Genomic DNA, 18514 nt, shown 5'->3' on the forward strand with positions numbered 1-18514 from the left:
TTCCCCTTCTCTAATTACTAGGAGGGGTGGAGGATGCTCAGGGAGGGCCAGCCCCTCTGGGGTGAGGGCTGCTCATTCACCTTTGGTGTCCCCTACACTCCCGAATCTCCCCTGCGGCTCCCAGAAGCCCGAGCGTGCCAGGCTTCCACGCCGGGTAAAACCACCCGGGCAGCCGGGCTAAGCCAGGGGTTACCCTCGCCCATCGGTGAGTTAGGGGGTGTCCACCCCACGCAGGTGGAGACTTCCCAGCAGAATGGGCGGAGGAGAACAGTTCGTTCTGGGGCCCTGGGGGCAGCTGCCACGCTCGCTCAGAGCTGGGTCAGACATCGAGGACGCCAAAGTCACACACTGCATCTGGGCCGTCGCCAGCCAGTTATTTTGACTTTTGTCCTGCTACTGGACACTGGATGCCTCTGGAAAAGAGAGCGAGTCGACTTCGCACAGCTCTGCCCAGCTTAAATCCAATTCGTGTGTGAGTGGAAAATGAAGGACCTACCATTATTAGGACGTCCATTCGATAATGAGCTGTGGGCAGCTTTTGGGACAGCTAGAAGGACTGGAGGGGAAGCTGGCCCAGGTCGAGGCAGCTCCTCAGGGACTGCTCAGGTTGGAAGGTTTTCCCTGACTGCTACTGCTGGCTGCCTCACCCCCCCCACTCCTAGTCCGTCCTGTGCTCCAGGCCCAGCCCAGACTGCCTGCCGCCCCACTGAGGCCTTCCTTGGCAGCATTTTGGAAGTCTTGGTGGCCCTGTGCTGGTGCAGGTTGAGAGGACTCCGAGAAGCCAGAATCTTCAGGGGTCCTTCACCTAACCAGGACCTCGGCCTCACTGGGCCCCACCAGGCCCAGTCAGCCCAGGAGGACCAGCCCTTCTTTGCCTGGGTCTCTCCTCCCCCAGGACCCCTCAGACACTGCCTATCTTCTCTGCTTGAAGCTGATCATGCCAGTGGGCCTTGCAGAGGAAGTTACCAGAAGGGGCACCAGGTAGTAATGGGGGGGAACCTCCAAGTACCCTCAGGCATTTAGACCAGGATGACAAAGCCTGGACCACTTAGCAGCTTGAGGTCTCAGAGCAGAGGTGGGGAACCTGTGGCCTTGAGGCCACATGTGGCCCACTAGGTCTTTGGGTGTGGCCTTAAGGCCACAGGTCCCAGAGAGAACTGAGAGCCAGCCTGACATGCCAGGCACAGGAAGCCAGTCAGTGTACCTGGCCTCTGCCCTCTTCAGGGAAGGCCAGGCTGGCCCCGTCCACATTGGCCAAAGAACACTTCAAAGGCTGCTTGCTGGCCACCAGTGAGAGGGGGAAGCAGGCCCCTGTCTCTGTGCTGGCCTCCCTGACCTCCCCACACCTGGATGGCTGCCCTCTGCAGGGCTGCTTAGGGCCAAGACAGGTAATAAGTGGGAAGTGCCCTGAAAGGCCTGGTTCTGTAAGGCCTTACTCTCCCTGTGGGAAAACCGGAGGAACAATTGTCACTCAGCTCTCTGCTCTCATCCTCCAAAGAGGATGGACAGAAGAGAGACTGCAGATGTGGACCCAGGCATCACTGCTCAGGCCAGGCCTGCCTCCCCAGATGCCTTCTGGGCCTTCCACCCAGATACCCAGCAGGTGTCAGGGGGAGGAAGGAGCCCAGTGCTCACTCACCTGGCTGGGCCCAGGCGCCTAACTGGCTTGGGCCCTCATCCCTTCTCATCCCTTCTCATCCCTTGTCATCTCTTGTCATCTCCTCCCCTTATCCCTTCTCATCTCCTCTCATCCTCTCACCTGGACACTGTAGCAGCTTCCTTGGGGGTCTCCTTGGCTCTAGCCTCTCCCCTCTCAAATGTGCCTGGTGTGAAACCTCCTAAAGCCCGAGTCTGACCAAATCCGTCTCCCACTTCAACCTTCGCTGGCTCCCTCTTGCCTCCAGGGTAAAGGCCAGACTCCTCCCCCAGGTGTTGTCCTCCGCCCTCCAGCGGCCACTTCTCTTTCCAGCTTTCTTTTGTCTTGCTTCCGTGCCTTCCCCCACAGCCACCGTCATGTGCTTGCTCCACGGGATGCTCATCTCCTCCTTTTGTGACTTTGCCCTCCACAATCCCGGTATGTTTGTTTACCTCACTACGCCTGATAGCCCGCACCTTGGCCCTGGCTGAGTCTCAAGCCAGGCACACATCACACCCTGACCTCAGTCCAGGTGCTCTCCCATCTGAAGTGGTTTTGTATTGGTTTGCTCATGGCCAGACTGTAATCTCTCTCTCCACACCCCCCCACTAGAGTGTAAACTTCCTGAGGGTGAAGATGATTTTATTTTTGGCCTGGCCCAGTGTGAGGTGCTGGGTCTTAGCTGAGCCTCTCCTGGAGGAACCTGACTCACCCACAGACCTCAGCACAAGCCCGGTGGCCGGGGCGCCTCCAGTATCCTCCCTGGGCTTCACCAGGCACGCTGTCTCCCCAAAGCCCTGGAGAACCTCCCTCCACCCCGACCCCGACCCCCTGGGCAGCTTCTATTCTCAGGCAGTAGCAGGGCTGTGGCTTCCGGGAGCCACAATCAGGGCACGGAGTAAGTGTGTGCACTCGATCTTCTTCTCCAGGCCCAGAGGAAAGAGCAAGGTCACTGGGGGCCCCTCATTCCAGGGTCTCCCATGAGGGATGGGGAGGATCAGAGTCCTTTCTCACTGCAGGGGCCTAGACCCTAGCGAGGCTCAAGTGAAGCCCCCGGGCACCCTTTATCCAGCCGAAGCCCGGTGAGGGAGCAGCTGCGAGGGTGGCTGGGGCTGGCCAGAAGGGGGCTGCTGTGGGACACTGGCCTCCAGGACTTTTCCTTGTTGTTATGAGATCCAGGCTGGGATGAGGGAGCTGGGGCACGTCCTGCCCAGTTCAGTCCGGCCAGGCCGGGGTTAATGGTTGAGCATCACGCCACCCCCATTTCGGGTTCGAGAACAGAGGGGAGGCTCCAACTGGCCCCTATCCAGGCCCCGGGAGCCTTTCCACAGGGGCCCAGCTCTGGGAACAACAGGGCTCTGTTCAAAAGCAAATTGCAGTCCATTGAGTGAGGATGAACAGGCTGTGCCCTCTGCCAAGGAATCAGTGGAGGGAGCACAGTGAGGGCTTGTGAAGAGCCCTGGGCCCTGCCAGCTCAGGGGGTCAAACCTTCAGGATGTCCCAAAGGCCCCCAAGGGCCACCCTGGACAGACCAGGCCCCGACCCTTGTCCTGCCCGGCCCAAACGGGCACCTGAGGACTCAGGCCCCTCCACTGTCTGCCCATCTCCAGGCTCTCCTCCCTCCGGTGTATTCCCCCATTCAGCTGCCAAAGTGCCATCACTCCCCCTCCCCCACTCCATTCAATAAACTCCAGAGCCTCTGGGTTGAAGTACAGCCTCCTCTGGTAGCTTTTACAGACTTCGAAGTCCGGTTCTGGTCAATAAGCATTTATTTAGCACCTCCGGTCATGCCAAGCATGGCTCTCAGTAAAAGTTGGGGAGCTCACAGTCTAATGGCAGGGGTGGGGACACATGTAAGCAACCATGGATAAATAAAGTACAGACAGGCTAAGTTAGAGTGACCAAGCAGGGCAGGCTTCCTGGGGGAGGTAAGAATTCAGAGGCTGGGAAAGGCAGGACTTTAGCAAGGAGGGAGAGTGTTCTAGGCCCAAGGGATAGAACGTCTGGTCAGGAAGGCTGGAGGCTCTCGTTTGTGGGACAGAGATCACCGGATCAGAGGAAGGTGTGAAAAGACAGGAAAGGGGGAGGGGCAGGTTACGAAGGGCTTAGAATGCCAAGCAGAGCATTTTTGATTTGATCCTGGAGGCAATGGAAGTTACAAACAGAGCTCCACTGGAGGTTACAAATCTGGGAACACTTACATGAGCTGATGCAAAGCGAAGTGAGCAGAACCGGGACAATGTTGTACACAGTAACGGCAACATTGTAACAATGATCAGCTGGGAAGGACTGGCTCTCCTCAGCGATCCAATGAGCTGAGACAATCCCAAAGCACCAGTGATGAAGCCCCGGAGACAGAACCGATATTGACTGAAGACAGACTCAAGCAGGCTACTTCCCACTTCCATTTTTCTTTTTTTAAATTCAAGTCTTCTTGTATAAAATGACTAACATGGAAATGTTTTACATGATTGCACACGTATCACCTATTTCTGATTGCTTATCGTCTTAGGGAGGGGCAGAGGGACAGAATTTAGAACTCAAAATATTTTTTTAAATATTAAAATCATGTTAACATGTAATTGGGGGAAAATAAAATACATTTTTTAAAGTGAAGATTATTGTAAAAACAAAAACAAGAGGCAGTAACATGGTGAGACCTGTAGTTTAGGAAAATCCCACTGGAGGCTGGAGGATGGACTGGAAGTGAAGACTGAGGCAGGCAGAAACTATTGTCATGGTCCAGGGGTGAGGGAGGAGGGGCAGAGAAGGGAGATTGAGGAGATGCTGCAGAGGTGACATGGACAGACCTTGGCGCCACCTTGGATCTGGGGGTAGGAGGGGCGAGAATGAGGAGTCCAGGACGACGCCTAGGCTGTGAGCCTGAGGGATGGGAGGACGGTGATAACCTTGACAGTGGCAGGGAGGTTAGGAAGAGTTGGGGGGGGGAGTTCCACTTCGGACAGTTGCCTGCGGGATGTCCCATAGCGGGGTGGATGTGGGAAGGCCCCTCCCTGCCCCCCCTTCTCCTGCTTTCCACCTGCCCTGAGATATTCGTGATTCACCCCCTCGGGATGACACCTTCTGGGCGATGGGACTTTCTCCTCCTCCCCTTTATTTTCCAGTGACCAGAAAAGACGCACTGCAGGGGAACCGTGCCTTTGGCCCTGGCGCCCACCAGCCCACCGAGTCTGAAAAGCCAAGCCCAGAGCAGCGCAGACGGGCATCAGGCTCCCTCTTATTCCTAGATACTCACTCACTGGCCAAAGCCCAAGAAGACAGGAGGCCTGAAATCCAGGCCCCACCCCCACAGATTCCCCAGAAATCAAGTCCAGGGCTCTCCACTCCAAGAGGGTTTGGAAGCCTGGCCTCTGCCACGTCCACACTTCACAGAACAGTGGGTGCTATCAGTGGACCACCAGCCCTCCACCCAGCCTGGATCTTTCAGGTCCTTTGCCTGGAGACAGCAAGCAGACAGTGGGGCTCTGCTTGAAATCTGGGGCTCGGTGACCCCTCCAAAGTACAGGTGCAGGGGAGGGCCGAGATCACCGCCCAAGCCGTGGCTTGCCCCCAGCGGTCCCGCTGCCGGAGCCCTCCCAGCCGGCTCTGGGGTTCAGCCTCTGTCCCCTCAGGACTTGGGTCTGGGTGGTTGCTCATTTTCCTTTTATTGATGTGTGTGCGTGAGCCTGGCCCAGCCAAGGCCCCAGTGCCCTAGCGCTGGGTCAGCTATTCTGAGAAGGCCTGAGTGGCCAGGGACGGGAGCAACTCCAACCAGGGCACAGAGCACGTGGCAGGGTCATCTCCAGAGCCCCTGGCAGCTCTCCTGGGCTCAAAGGAGCACATGCAGGGAAAGGGGGGATGGGTGGGTTCAGCTTTCGAAGGGGAAGCACCCAGATGAAAAAGGAGCGCTGGGGTGGGCGACTTTCAGTGGCGCTGGATGCCCCCCCATCCCCCCAGGGAGGGGCTCGGCTGAAGCTGCATCCACCCAGGCAGCTCCACAGGACGAAGGAATCATTGGTCTCGCCTCCTGAAGCCACAGCTAAGGTCTCCACTCACTTCCTGTTGGGATGATGGCTGGGTGAGTCTCCTTTCTGTCTCCCCCCCCCCCGCTGGCGCTGGCCCCCCCCAGATGAGGACTGCTCAGCCCGGGGGCATCCACGCCTTCTGTTCCCACTGGGCCAGGGGGCCAATTCCTCTGTCTCAGGGTCAGACCAGGCCCCTTCCTGCCAGCCCACATCCCGTGCCTCCAGCACTGACCAGCTCGAGTCTGGGGCCCCCAGGTGGAGAGGGAGCTGGCTCCTGAGACTCTGAGCCAGAGAGAATCTCAGGGGTCACCAAGTGTGGCCTCCCCCCTAGGGCACCCCGGCAGCCTCCAGATGATGGGCTCTGCTCACCTGCTGCCACACAGGAACGCCAGGTTCTGCACCGCCAGGACTGTGGAGGCGTCGTTCTGGCCTGTGACCAGGTGCCGATCCAGGACCACGTGCACGGCATCTGGCTGGCTGGCTATGGGCGAGAGGAGCCGGTGCACCGTCGGGGAAAACCCGGGACACTCAGCTCTGGTACCCCATCCCCCGGAGGCCCTCTCCACCAGGAAGGCTGTGAGCGTGCCAGACACACTGAGGGTGGTCACCCGGCACCCTGGGCCCCCACAATGGGGAGCTATTTAGGGGCTAGGGTGGGGGGCCCAGGGATATCGCCCTCCCATGATAGGAGGGCTGCAGAAGCCCTGGCCTGGCTGGATGTCTAAGGGCCTGCTCCCTTTCTCAGTTTGCTCTTCTGTAAAGTGGGGGCACCAATCCCGAGAGGGCCCCTCTCACAGGGCTTTCCTGAGCAGCGATGCCGGCTGCTGCGGCACTCAGGGGAGCTCCTGGGGCTGTTTCAGTGGCCACCTCCTCCAGGGTGGGACGGGGGAATCCTTGGGCAGCTTCCTGCCCGCCAGCTGGTCACTGACACCCAGCATGCAACGGGACCTGCCTTGCTGGAGGCTCACCAGGGCCAGCAGGCAATCACAGAGCTCTGGGTGCGCCTCAGGGAGGCACAGAGAGCCCCCATGTGGTGCCCACGTGGCCAAAGCCAGGCTCCGGAGCTCCTGGCACTGTGGGGGACCTCGCGGCTCTGGGGAATGCGGCCTTGACAGAGTCACGGGGAGGGGCGCACAAGGGTTCTGCTCAAAGGAAGGCCTCCGCAGAAGCCTAGGTCTGGGAGGCAGCCGGGGCTCCGGCCGAGCTCTGTCACGCCTGTCCCAGGAGTACAAAGAATGGCTACCTCTCAGCTGGCACTTACACACACTCTGCAAGGGGGATCTCGTTGGATCCTCATAACAAATCTGTGCTGAGGTAGGTGCTATTATCATCCCCATTTTGCAGAAGAGGAAACTGAGGCAGGCAACTGCTAAGCAGCTAGTCAGGGTCTGAGGGCCTTCCTGACTCCAGGCCGCGGGGCCCCCCCCCCCCCCGGCTGCCCCCTGGACCTTCCCTCCAAAGCGTCTTTGTCCATCTTGGCTCTGGACTCTGCGAGGCCATGGCCACGCTCCCACGTGTGTGTGGCACCTGGGCCCCTTACCACTGAAGCTGGCCCCAGCATCCTTCACAAAGTCTTCCACGATGATGGGCAGGTGGCCAAAGCCAGGCTGTCGGATGAGCTCGCACACAGAGGGCTGGGAAGACAAGAGAGGGACGGCCCCTTTGGCAGGATTTCTGGGAAGGGCCACACCCTGGGCAAGGCCCTCCCCTCCCCTCCCCTCCCCTCCCCCCTCCTTCCCTCCCCTATCCCCTCCCGTCCCTCCCCCCCCCCCCCCCCCCCCCCCCCCCCCCCCCCCCCTCTCCTCCTCCCCCCTCCTCCCCTCTCTCCTCCTCTCCCCTCCCAACTTGGGCTTCTGGAGTCTGGGGCCTTAAGCCAAGGCTCTGGGCCCACCTGGGCACCCTGGCCCTTCCCACCAGAAGTCCTGAACAAATATTCCAGATTTGGTCCCTGAATTCTGTGACGGGGAGAATGCCGGTCCGGTCACGTGGGCAGGCTGCTCAGATGGAAGCGGCCCCCGGCCTGGAGGCCCCCCACGGGCCCCCCTCAAAGCCTCTGCTCCCCAGGGCTCTGCTAGGACTTACTCCAGTCATGCTATAATCCTGAAACACCCAAGACTTATCCTCCTTCGTGGCACAGCAGAGGGCAGCCACGCCATGCCCCACGGCACAGATGGGCTCTGGAAATCAAAGGCAGATGGATGAGGGCTTCAGGCCAAGCCCAGACAAAAACAAGAAGGGCACGACATGGCATCAGGAAGTCTCCACTGCAGTGGTGGGAAAGGTGCCTCAGTTTCCCCATGTGCAAAATAGGCTGAGCCTGCCTGGGGGGCAGGGGCACCTGACGTGGCATGGGGGATGGAGCACCACAGACAAGCGCCTTGCCCGGCCAGGGAGAAGCCCCCACCATTCACCTGTGCTGCTCTAGAGGGGAGGCCAAAGGTCACCGGGATGCCATGCACATCCCACGGGGAACCAGAGGGGAGGAAGTGACCAAGGGCTGCCCCAGGGTGCCGGTGGCTCACAGCCTTCCTGGAGGGCCTCTTACTTCAGGGGTCAAAGGAGCACTCTGGTCTACATGTGTCTGTCTTGGTCTCCACTCAGGCTCCGCCTCAGGCAGGACCCCCTCCCCCTTCCCGGGGGCAGGTCACCTGAGGGGGGATCTGTTTGGATGAGCAGCTTTGGCTCTGTCTCCTGCCCCAGCAGCCCTTGACATGGGCCCAGCCCAGGCTCCCAAGGGCCAGGATGTGGTCTCTGCCCAGCAGAGGAGACATGGGTGGCCCTGCACCTCTGGTGAGATCCAGCCTCCACAGGCAGCCGGGATCGCTCACCCACTCGCCAGCCAAGCTCCTCTGGGCCAGCCCAGGGGAGGACCCAGGGAAGGCCTGGCACAGAACCCACACACTTCCCAGAGGGAGGAGGGGGTAAGGAGGCACAAAGGGGAAACCCAAATCTCCAAGGGCACTGCCACAGCCTTGTCTACAGATGAGGAAACTGAGGCTAGCTGGAGATGGGAAGAACCAGCTAGAAGGAATCCCTTCTCAGATACACCAACAGCCTCTGCTTGCAGCCCCAAAGGGACAGGAAGCTCACTACCTCCAGGGCACCCTGGGACAGTCAGGATTGTTCCGAACTTCTGGCCCTTGGCACCTCCCCGCCCACGGCTCCCCCTCTGTGCAGGTCAGCCCTTTGGCCCCATGGGCATAGCTCAGATGGGCCATCCCTCGTTCCCTCTTCTAGCCACAATCCTGCAGCTTACCACGGCCCTCCAAAAGGTCTGTGGCAGCAGCACCACGGTGCCCAGACTGGATCCCTGACCTTCAGGGGGGCCCCGAGGGGCTCTCCCCTCCTGCTGCCTGTGGCTCAGCCTCTTCCGGGGAAGCCCCAGAGGCCCTCAGCGAGCCCCCTGGCCCCCATCCTGTGCTTTGTGGAGTTAATATTTTGTACCCAGGCCAGCCACCTCATTTCTCTCTGCTGAGTTTGAGCTCGAATGCTCTGGTAAGGAAAGAGACTGGCCCAAGGTCACTAGGCTAGCACGTAGTTACAATGAGGTTCTAAGCCTGGTTCCTCATACTCTGTGGCTGAGAATACCCGCCCCCCCCCACCCCCCCCCCCCCCCCCCCCCCTCTTCTACAGTAGAAGGCCCTGGCCTCCTTCATGCCAGGCTGGCCTCAGCTCCTTGTCCTTCCCCCTCGCCCCTCACTCTGAGTCACTTACTCTGCTCAGTGCTGAAGTGCTCCAAGATCCTGGCCAAGTACCCACTGTTGGCAAGGTCAGTCAGTGCCCCAGGACAGCTGGGGATCAGCAGGGCATTGTACCTGGCACCTAGAGGGGAAGAGAGGCAAATGACACCCAGATACAGCAAACCCCCCACACACTTCCCTCCTCTCAGCAGAGGTGGGGGACCACAGGTGCGGAATGCAGCCTACACTGTCAGATAATTACAGGAACAGCTACAAGAGAAGGGGTGGACTCAGGGGAAGCGATGGGCTTAAAAACAGAAGGTGCCAGCGCTCGTTTAAATAAATCAATCTATATATATTGGCTGACGATGCTTCCAGTGAGGCTCCTGGGAACACCAAGGAGACCGCCCCCCACCCCAAGGGGATGTAAGGGGGCCTGGGCTGTGCCCCATGGGGGTGCCCATCCTGGAGCTGCTGGGCATGATGGCAGCTGCCTTGTGCTGGGAGGTAGGGGGAGGGACATCAGAAAGGCCAGATCCTCCGAGAGGCGCCGAGGCCCTAGGGAGGCAGTCACCCCATTGCCTCCCCGCTTCCTTGAAAGCTGGTGCTGTGCGGCAGCAAGGTGGTGCAGTGGATAGAGCTCTGGCCTTGGAGTCAGGAGGACCTGAGTTCAAATCCGACCTCAGACACTTGACACCAGCCGTGTGACCCTGGGCAAGTCACTTAACCCCAATTGCCTCACCAAAAAGCAAAAATGGAAACTGTCGCTGAGAAACCTTCATTTCCCTCAAAGACACTGCAAACCTGCGGGGCCCCTCACCGTCGATGGACTCCAGCTTGGCGGGGCTGGCGTAGGCCTTCATGCGGAAGTCCTGGATCCAGCGCATGCTGCTGTCATTCACGCCCACAAAGTCAATGGCCTTGCCCTGGCGGGGTGGAGATGCGCGTTGGGCAGCCGTGACCGCCGGGCCCCTGTGTCAGCCTGGCTGCCCCGGCGTCCCCTCCGGGGCCGGGGCTCCTTCCAGGAAGGCTTCCTGTCCTCCCCCTGGGTCAAGCCCACCCTTGGGTCCAGCAGCTTGGACCCTCTGCATCCTGGTTTCCCTAAGGTCCTTGCCAGCATCTCCTGGGCTGGGAACCTGACCCCTCCCTCTAACCAGAAGGCCTCCCCTAGAATGCCTGCTGGCCAGGGCCCGGCTGGTACGCTCGCCTCCTCCCCCGGGGGCACCTTCTGCACCCTGGTTGGCCACACATGAGCCAGCTGCTAGTGGCACCCTGGATTTATTCTCTATATGCTCATAGGTGCCTGGTCCTTTCTTCCAACATTGTAAGCCCCCAGAGGGCAGGTGCCATTTCAGTTACTGTCTGTGTAGCCCTAGGCAGTGCCCAGCCCAGGATCTGGCCCAGAACAGGCCCTTAACTGATGCCAACCCTTCCGGAATGGCCGGCCCTCTCCTGGCAGAATGAAACTGGCCCCCGCTCATGACTCAGCAGCCCAGGGACGAACTGAGGTGCCCACGCTCCTGCTGGATGCAGGAGAGGACCAGCCCCCTGGACCCCTTTGTTGATGCAGTTTAGGAGATCTTGAAGGCAACTTGTCCATCTCAAAACATACACTCACATGCACACTCACATCCCTCCACAACCACAGATAGCCGCCCCTACCTCTGCATACGCACACTTACATATACACATACACAGATATGCCCCACACCTCCCCACAACACACCCCCGACATCCTCCCACACACACACACCCCTCTCTCCATCAGAACCAGTCAAGATGCTGATCCCCAGGCCAAGGGTCTAATTGGAGCTCAGCTCCACACTCCAATGAGGCCTGTCACCAAATCTTGCCAATTTGAGCAGTATGTAGGGAGTGCCAACTATGGGCCAGCCCCTGGTGCCACAGACATAGAGCTTTCTCAGGCCCCACCTGGAAGAAGTCTGTCTGTTAACCTTCCCTCCTGACACACAGGGAATGAGAAAAAGGAAACCAGGCTCTTTTGGGGGTGGGGGCCCAGAAAACCCAGGGCACAGGACTGCTGCTTCCCCTCAGGCTGCACGGACCACCCGGAGACCCACCGGCACTTACCCCTGGTGTGGCCACTTGCAGGTTGAAGGCGGCACTGCCCATGGTGAAACAGTGGAGGAATGAGTGGGCTGACACACCTGTAAGACATGAGCAACAGTCAGGAATCCTTGGGCATGTGCCCGCCTTAGAGGCTGGAGCCAGGCAGGAGGACCTGCAGGGGTTGGGGGAGGAGGAGGCACCTCCAGAGCCTAGGCTGGCCAGGTGGGAGCCACCCTCTCCAAGGCTTCCAGAGGAGCCTCCCTCAAAGCTTGAGAACCGTGGATGCTCTGTGAGCACACACTGTGCTAGCCTTCCCTAGAAAACGGAAAAGTCAGATAGGAGAAAAGGAGGGGAAGAGCTCAAGACCCAACACGCGATTATTGCAGCAGAAGGTGATATGATTTTGGTTAAAGTTAAAAGTTTTTGCACAAACAAAATCAATGCAGCAATGAGGAGAAAAGAAAGATAAATGGAGAAAAATCTTTACAGCAAGTTTCTCTGATAAAGGTCTCATTCCTAAGATATATAGGTTAGTGATCCAAATTCATAAAAATAAGAGCCATTTAGTTGTGAACTGATCCAATCATTCTGGAGGACAATTTGTAACTATGCCCAAAGGGCTATAAAAATGTGCATACCCTTTGACCCAGCAATAGTATTTCTGGGGAGGTATCCCAAAGAGATCATAAAAATGGGAAAAGGACCCACACATACAAAAATATTTATAGCAGCACTTTCTGTGGTGGCCAAGAATTGGAAATTGAGGGGATGCCCATCAGCTGGGGAATGGTTGAACAAGTTGTGGTAAATGAATGTAATGGAATACTATTGTTCCATAAGAAATGGTGAGCAGGCAGGCTTCAGAAAAACCTGGAAAGACTTGTATGGTCTGATGCGGAGTGAAGGGAGCAGAACCAGGAGAACGTTGTACACAGTAACAGCCACGTTATGCGATGACTGACTTTGATAGACTTAGCTCCTCTCAGCAATGCAAGGATCCGAGATGATTCCAAAAAACTAAAGATGAAAAATGCTGCCCACATCCAGAGAAAGAACCGTGGAGTCTGAGTGCAGACGGAAGATGACGGTTTGCTCTTTTTTTTGTTTTTGTTTCTTCGTTCTTGTGGTTATTCCCTCTGGTTCTGATTCTTCTTTATAACATGACTAATGTGGAAATATGTTTAATAGGATTGTATGTGTACAGCCTATATCAGATTGCATGCTGTCTTAGGCAGGGGGAAAATCTGGAACTCAAAATCTTATAAAAGTGAATGTTGAAAACTAAAAATAAATAAACACATTTTATTTTTATTTATATATATATATTTTTTTTTTTAGGCAATGGGGCTAAGTGACTTGCCCAGGGTCACACAGCTAGTAAATGTTATGTGTCTGAGGCCAGATTTGAACTCAGGTCCTCCTGAATCCAGGGCTCCGCTCTATCCACTGTGCCACCTAGCTGCCCCAATAAACACATTTAAAAAAAAGAATAAGAGCCATTCTCCAAATGATAAATGGTCAAAAGGACAGGCAGTTTTCAAAGGAAGAACTCCAACTGTAGCCATATTTAAAAGTATGCTTATCACTAATAATTGGGAAAAAACAAATGAAAACAACTTTAAAGTTCCAACTCAAACCCATTAGATTCACAAAATTCACAAAAAACAGGGAAAACAACAAAAGCTAGAGGGGCTCTGGAAAAACAGGCACACCGATGCATTGCTGGTAGAGCTGTGAACTGGCTTAGTCGTTCTGGAAAACTATTTGGAGCCATGACCCCAAAGCTAGTAAACTGTCCTTCCCCTTTTACCTAGTGATACTGCTAAGAACAGCTAGGTCTATTGTTAATTAAATAATAAAACTGAGTATCATGCAAACAAATGATTTATTTAGTAGTGAGTGCATGGGTGGCAAGAACCAGAACTTTAGTTTTCAGCCAGATAATGTACAGTTTGGAGGGAAGAAAAAACAGGATGAAAGAGTAAAGACAACTGGCTTCTTATTGGAGGAGCAGAGCTAGAGACAATGGGGTGACGGGGAGGGTTGGCTGGAGGAGAATGGGAGACAATCAGGATACACTGAGGAGAAAAAGGAAAAAGGGTAGTTTTGTGACATTCCCTAAATCGGGGGACCAGAGGGGGGAGTCTTGTGACTTCTCCAAACTCAAGTGACTTTGAGACTTAACCTCACAAAATGGTGGATAAAGGCAAAATGGAGTCACTAATGCTATTTCCATACTCACTATACCCCAAAGGGATCAAAGAAAGGGGGGAAAGACCTCCAGGTACACAAAAATTTATAGCAGCTCGTTCCACGGTGGCAAACGAATGGAAACTGAGAGGATGCCCATGAACGGGGGAATGGCTGGACAAGTTTTGGGGCCGCTAGGTGGTGCTGCAGTGGATTAGTGCGCTGCTCTGAAGTCAGAAAGGGTCATCTTCCTGAGTTCGAATCTGGCCTCAGACATTTACTAGCTGCGTGACCCCGGGCAAGTCGCTTCACCCTGTTTGCCTCAGTTTTCTCATCTTTAAAATGAGCTGAAGGAGGAAATGGCAAACCACTCCAGGTTCTCTGCCAAGAAAACCCCAAACGGGGTCGGGAAAAGTCAGACAGGCCTGAACAACAGCAGCCAAACTGGACACGTTGTGGTATATGGATGTGAGGGAACACTACTGTGCTGTAAGAAATGATGAAGGGGACGGGAAGACTTGTCTGCACTGATGCAGAGGGAAGGGCGCAGAACCAGGAGAACAATTTACATAACAGCAATACTGCAAATACCAACAACCAGGAAAGTCTTCAGAGCTGGGGTTACTGCAGTGACTGACCACTAGGCCCCCAGACCGAAGAAGCAGCGGGCTCCCCGCCTCCTGACAGACAGCAGGCTCGGACACGGACTTTCTGGACATGACCAATGCAGGAATTGGCTCTGTATGGCTAAGCACACTCGGTACAAAGTTTTCCTCCTGAGCACTCCCACTGTCCTCCTGGTGGTTCATCAAAAGCCCTAAACTTAAACTCTGTGCCTGGCTTTGCTGACAGAGAATCATCAGCTTTACTAGGACAAAGGGGCTGGGGGAGAGGCCAAGGAGATTAGCTGAGAGAATGCTGGAGGATTAGTGAATCTGGAGCCAAGATTAGGGCTAAAAGGGCAGGCTGGATTGTATCTTTCCACAGAGGCTCAGGAATGGAAAGTGGGCCACACACAAGCCAGGACTCAAGTCTCATGCCCTCAGCCGCCTACTTCCACTGGGAGATCCGGCCCCACAAGTCTGACACTGAACCTTCCCCTTTCCCAAACTTCCCTGTTACTCTGGAGACCCCGGGCTCCCCCTAGGAGTCATCCTCCACTCCACTCCCTTATTTAAGATTTGCCAAATCTACCTCCATGACACCCCTGGGAAGCACCTCTTATAGCCTTGCCCCGGTTCAGACTGTCTCCACTTCTCCCCTGGATTATTATAGTAGCTTCCTAACTAGCCTCACCTCCCTGGGCAGGGAGGCGAACACCAGAGTGCACAGTGTGCAGATTCACCTTCCTGAGTTCAAATCTGGCCTCAGGCACTTACTAACTGTGTGACCCTGGGCAAATCACTTCACCCGGCTTGCCTGAGTTTCCTCACCTGTAAAATGAGCTGGAGAAGGAAATGGCAAACCAGTATTTCTGCCAAGAAAACCCCAAATGAGGTCAGGAGATTGGACAGGACTGAAGAACAAGCCTCCGTGCCTCCACTCTCCCCACTTCATTCCATCCTCCATTAGACTGTCAAAGTGATTCTCCTAAGTGCAGACCCAAGCCTATTGCCACCCTACTCAATACAGCAAATTCCAGTGGCTCCCCATTTCCTCCAGGATCAAGTGAAAACTCCTGTTTCTAATTTAAAGTTCTTCACCATCTGGGCCCACTCGTGTACGACTCTCTGTGACCCCATTTGGGGTTTTCTTGGCAGAGATACTGGAGTGGTTTGCCATTTCCTTCTCTAGCTCGTTTTACAGATGAGGAAACTGAGGCACACAGGATGAAGTGACTTGCCCAGGGTCACACCAGCTTACTTGCCTGTCTTCACACAAAACACTTCAGCGTCTATCTCTATGCCTTGGCCGTCCCACAGGTTCTTGGGGGGGGGTGCTCTCCCTCCTTCCCAGACTCAGCTGAAACTCCCTCCTGCATTGTTCAGGAGGCCTTTCCTGGCTCCTCTACTCCCCCCATTCTGAAGGGAATTCTTCCCATTTGTAGATAACACTGCATGTTTGTGTCTCCCATTAGAAAGTGAGCTCCTTGAGGGCAGGAGTCATGTTTTTGCTTTTCTTTGGATCCCCATTGCCAATACAGTGCCTGGCCTATTAATACGTAGAGTAAAAACATCAATCTATTGCTTGTTAAAAGTCGTTCAAAGAGACCAATGCAACAAGAAGGAACGTGCCAACTTAGAGTTTTCAAAGGCACATCCAGAATATGGGGGCCAGGGCATCGTACAGGGGTAAACAGGAAAGAATGACTCAGGCCTGCAAGAAGTGCCTACAGAGAGCCAAGAGGACACAGGGCTTCTGGTGGGTGCCGTGGGCACCCTAACCCTAACCACCCACTGTGGGCCGAGGGGCTGCCCATCCACTGGGAACAGGCCTAGGAAGTTGATGAAGAATGCTGCAGCGATAGGGGCTGCCTTCAGAGAACCCTGGAAGACCTGCCTGAGCTGATGCAGAGTCAGGGAAGCCCAAAAAGACAAGCTGTTGCCACAGTTAATGGCAACATTGTAGCCAAAGGCTTAGTTACAGTGATCAACAGGACTTCAAAGCGCTGGTGATGAAAGGTGGTATCTGCCTCCAGCCAAGGCTGCCGCTGGACTCAGGGCAGAGCGAAGCCTGTCTTCTCTCTTTTTTCGAACTAACTCAGGAATCTGTTTTGCAGGATTATATCGATGGGTAATTTGGTAGACTGTCTTCTCATTAAGTGGAAGGGGGGAGAGGAGAGGGAGAACATTTGGATCTGAAAATAAAATTGGAATTAGAAAAAATTGAAATAAAAGACAATGGGTGAAAGGAAGGTTCCTCCTGCTCAGGGTGGATGGGGCTGATAAGTGAAGGCCCAGGGGACTCAGTGGCCTGCTGTTATTCTGTCCAAAGGGAGAGTGACCTTTGAACTGGGAAAAGAAAGAATAAACATGAGTAATCAGGACTTGATACCCAAGATAAGTAAGAGATAAAAGAGATCAGAGGGCCCAAGGGCGAGAGTTCCTGTCCCCTGGCCCAGGTAAACTTCACCCCCCCTGCACAGAAAGGCCTGACAGATGTGGCTGCCTTGCCACTTGGCAGAGATAGTAGCTCCGAGATGGGGTCATAGGACAGGGGCCAAGGAAGTACCGACTGTGAAAAAAGGGAGAAGGGAGTGAGTCTGAAAAAGACAGCTCAAGAAGTCGACCTCGGTTTCCTGCAGGATCCTAGCACCAGTAATTAAAGGCGTGGGAATGCGTCTCTAGAAAAGGAATGCGGACCACAGAGAGCCAGGGGGCTTCAGTTGTGCCACTCTGACGGGCTTTCCTTGGGGGGCAGGGTGACTACATCCGGCCCAGCCTATGCCACAGTTCTCAGACCCCCCCATTCCTCTGGACAAAAGGGAGTGATGGGGTCCATCCTGCCAATTCAGAGTGGCATGGATGGCACACCCATAATAATGGCAGCTCCCAAACCCCCTTTACAGCCACACTGATTGTTTGCTCCACTTTACAGATGAGGAAAGTCAGACTAGGAGAGGGCAAGGAACTTGTCTAGGGTCACACAGCAGTGAATTCCTGTTAGGGGTGGGGCAGGCATCCTCTCTTCCACCACACACACACACACACACACTCTCTCACTCTCTCTCTCTCTCTCTCTCTCTCTCTCTCTCTCTCTCTGTTACCAGAAAGGTCATTAGCGTCCCAGGATGGGAGGTGTCTGCCCCAACCAGTTTCGAATTTGTCTTTGGACAAACCTGCTCGGACCCCAACAGGGTTCTGGCCTGGGCTCCCGGGCCGCTGATCCGCTTCAGTATCACATGGCTTAAAGGCCAGTTGAGGAGACCAGGGCTGGCTTCATTTCTTTCTTTTATTTTTTTTTTTTTGTGAAGGGAGCCTAAAGTCAGAAGTCCTGAGTTCAAGTTTGAGCCTCAGACACTTCCCAGCTATGTGACCCTGGGCAAGTCACTTCAACTCTGCCTCAGTTCCCACATCTGTAAAATGGAAATAATAACGGCATGGCACCTCCCTCCCAGGCTGTTGTGAAGATCAAATGAGATATTTGTAAATCATCAGCACAGTGCCTGGCACACAGCAGGCACTCAACAAATGCTCATTCTCTCGGGACTCTGTAAGTGGTAGGTGATTAATTAATGCTTGCTGAATGGACCTGAAAGGCCTGTGGGCGAGTATCCAGACCTGAGAACCATGTAAGAGCTCCCCGGGTTCTGCTGGGCCGATGCCTGAGGACAGCAAAGGGCTTCCCAACACAGGGCAGAATTCTCAGAGGGTCCGTCCACATACAGCGGACTGACTGCCGTAGGAAGCAAGAGGCTCCCTCAGGTCTTTGGTTCACAAGACGGACGACCACTGGGCATCCTGGTCAGGTAGAGAGTTGGACAACGTGACCTCTGAGGTCCCTGCTTGCCCCGAAATTGCGTTCCTATGAAAACCTTCGCCAAGAAAAACGAATGGGGAAGAAAAATGGCAAAGACCACTCGTGTTTCTAAGGCAGACTTGCCAAGACCGGGGCTGACGGCACATAACGAGCAGGGGCCAGGACGAAGCTGGCGGCCACCAGCTGAGTCTGCAGGGACACAGACGGGGAAGGAAGCATCGAGCAGGCACCTGGGGAAGAGCAGGGCTGAGCTCTGGCGCGAGGGGTGAGGGCGCTGTCGGTGTGGATGGACTACGTGGACAGCTCAGGATCATTGACTCTTAACAGCGACTCCCACATCTACCTCAGGACAGCCCTGTGGCAGCCAGGCCTCAGAGAGTATCCCCATCTGAAAGATGAGTTAACTGAGGCTCAGACAAGGGAAAGGCCTGGTGAGTGTGGTGAGTGGCCCAGCTCCCAGGGAGGGGGAGGGAGGGGGAAGGAGGGGGGGGGGG

General features: G+C 55.5%; 1 protein-coding gene across 3 annotated transcripts; it reads right to left on the reverse strand.

Annotated features, from left to right (window-relative positions):
- Positions 1 to 5282: 5282 nt before the first annotated feature.
- On the reverse strand, positions 5283 to 18407 carry GATD1 (glutamine amidotransferase like class 1 domain containing 1). Of its 3 annotated transcripts, none has more exons than XM_027860238.1 (8): positions 18251 to 18407; positions 11433 to 11509; positions 10162 to 10267; positions 9376 to 9483; positions 7744 to 7838; positions 7202 to 7295; positions 6031 to 6142; positions 5283 to 5695 (listed from the first exon to the last, which is right to left on the reverse strand). In XM_027860238.1, the coding sequence occupies exons 2-8, from the start codon at positions 11472 to 11474 to the stop codon at positions 5689 to 5691; spliced, it is 564 nt and encodes a 187-aa protein (XP_027716039.1). In that variant the 5' UTR covers positions 11475 to 11509; positions 18251 to 18407; the 3' UTR covers positions 5283 to 5688. The 3 variants fall into 3 exon arrangements, with proteins under 3 accessions (XP_027716039.1, XP_027716037.1, XP_027716038.1); XM_027860236.1 differs by lacking the exon at positions 18251 to 18407 and adding an exon at positions 17822 to 18176; XM_027860237.1 differs by lacking the exons at positions 5283 to 5695; positions 18251 to 18407 and adding an exon at positions 17822 to 18181 and having other exon boundaries at positions 6027 to 6142.
- Between the last annotated feature and the right edge of the window lie 107 nt (positions 18408 to 18514).

The sequence above is a fragment of the Vombatus ursinus genome, unplaced genomic scaffold (genome assembly GCF_900497805.2).
Source record: "Vombatus ursinus unplaced genomic scaffold, bare-nosed wombat genome assembly UNPS02014176.1, whole genome shotgun sequence".
NCBI lineage: Eukaryota > Metazoa > Chordata > Mammalia > Diprotodontia > Vombatidae > Vombatus > Vombatus ursinus.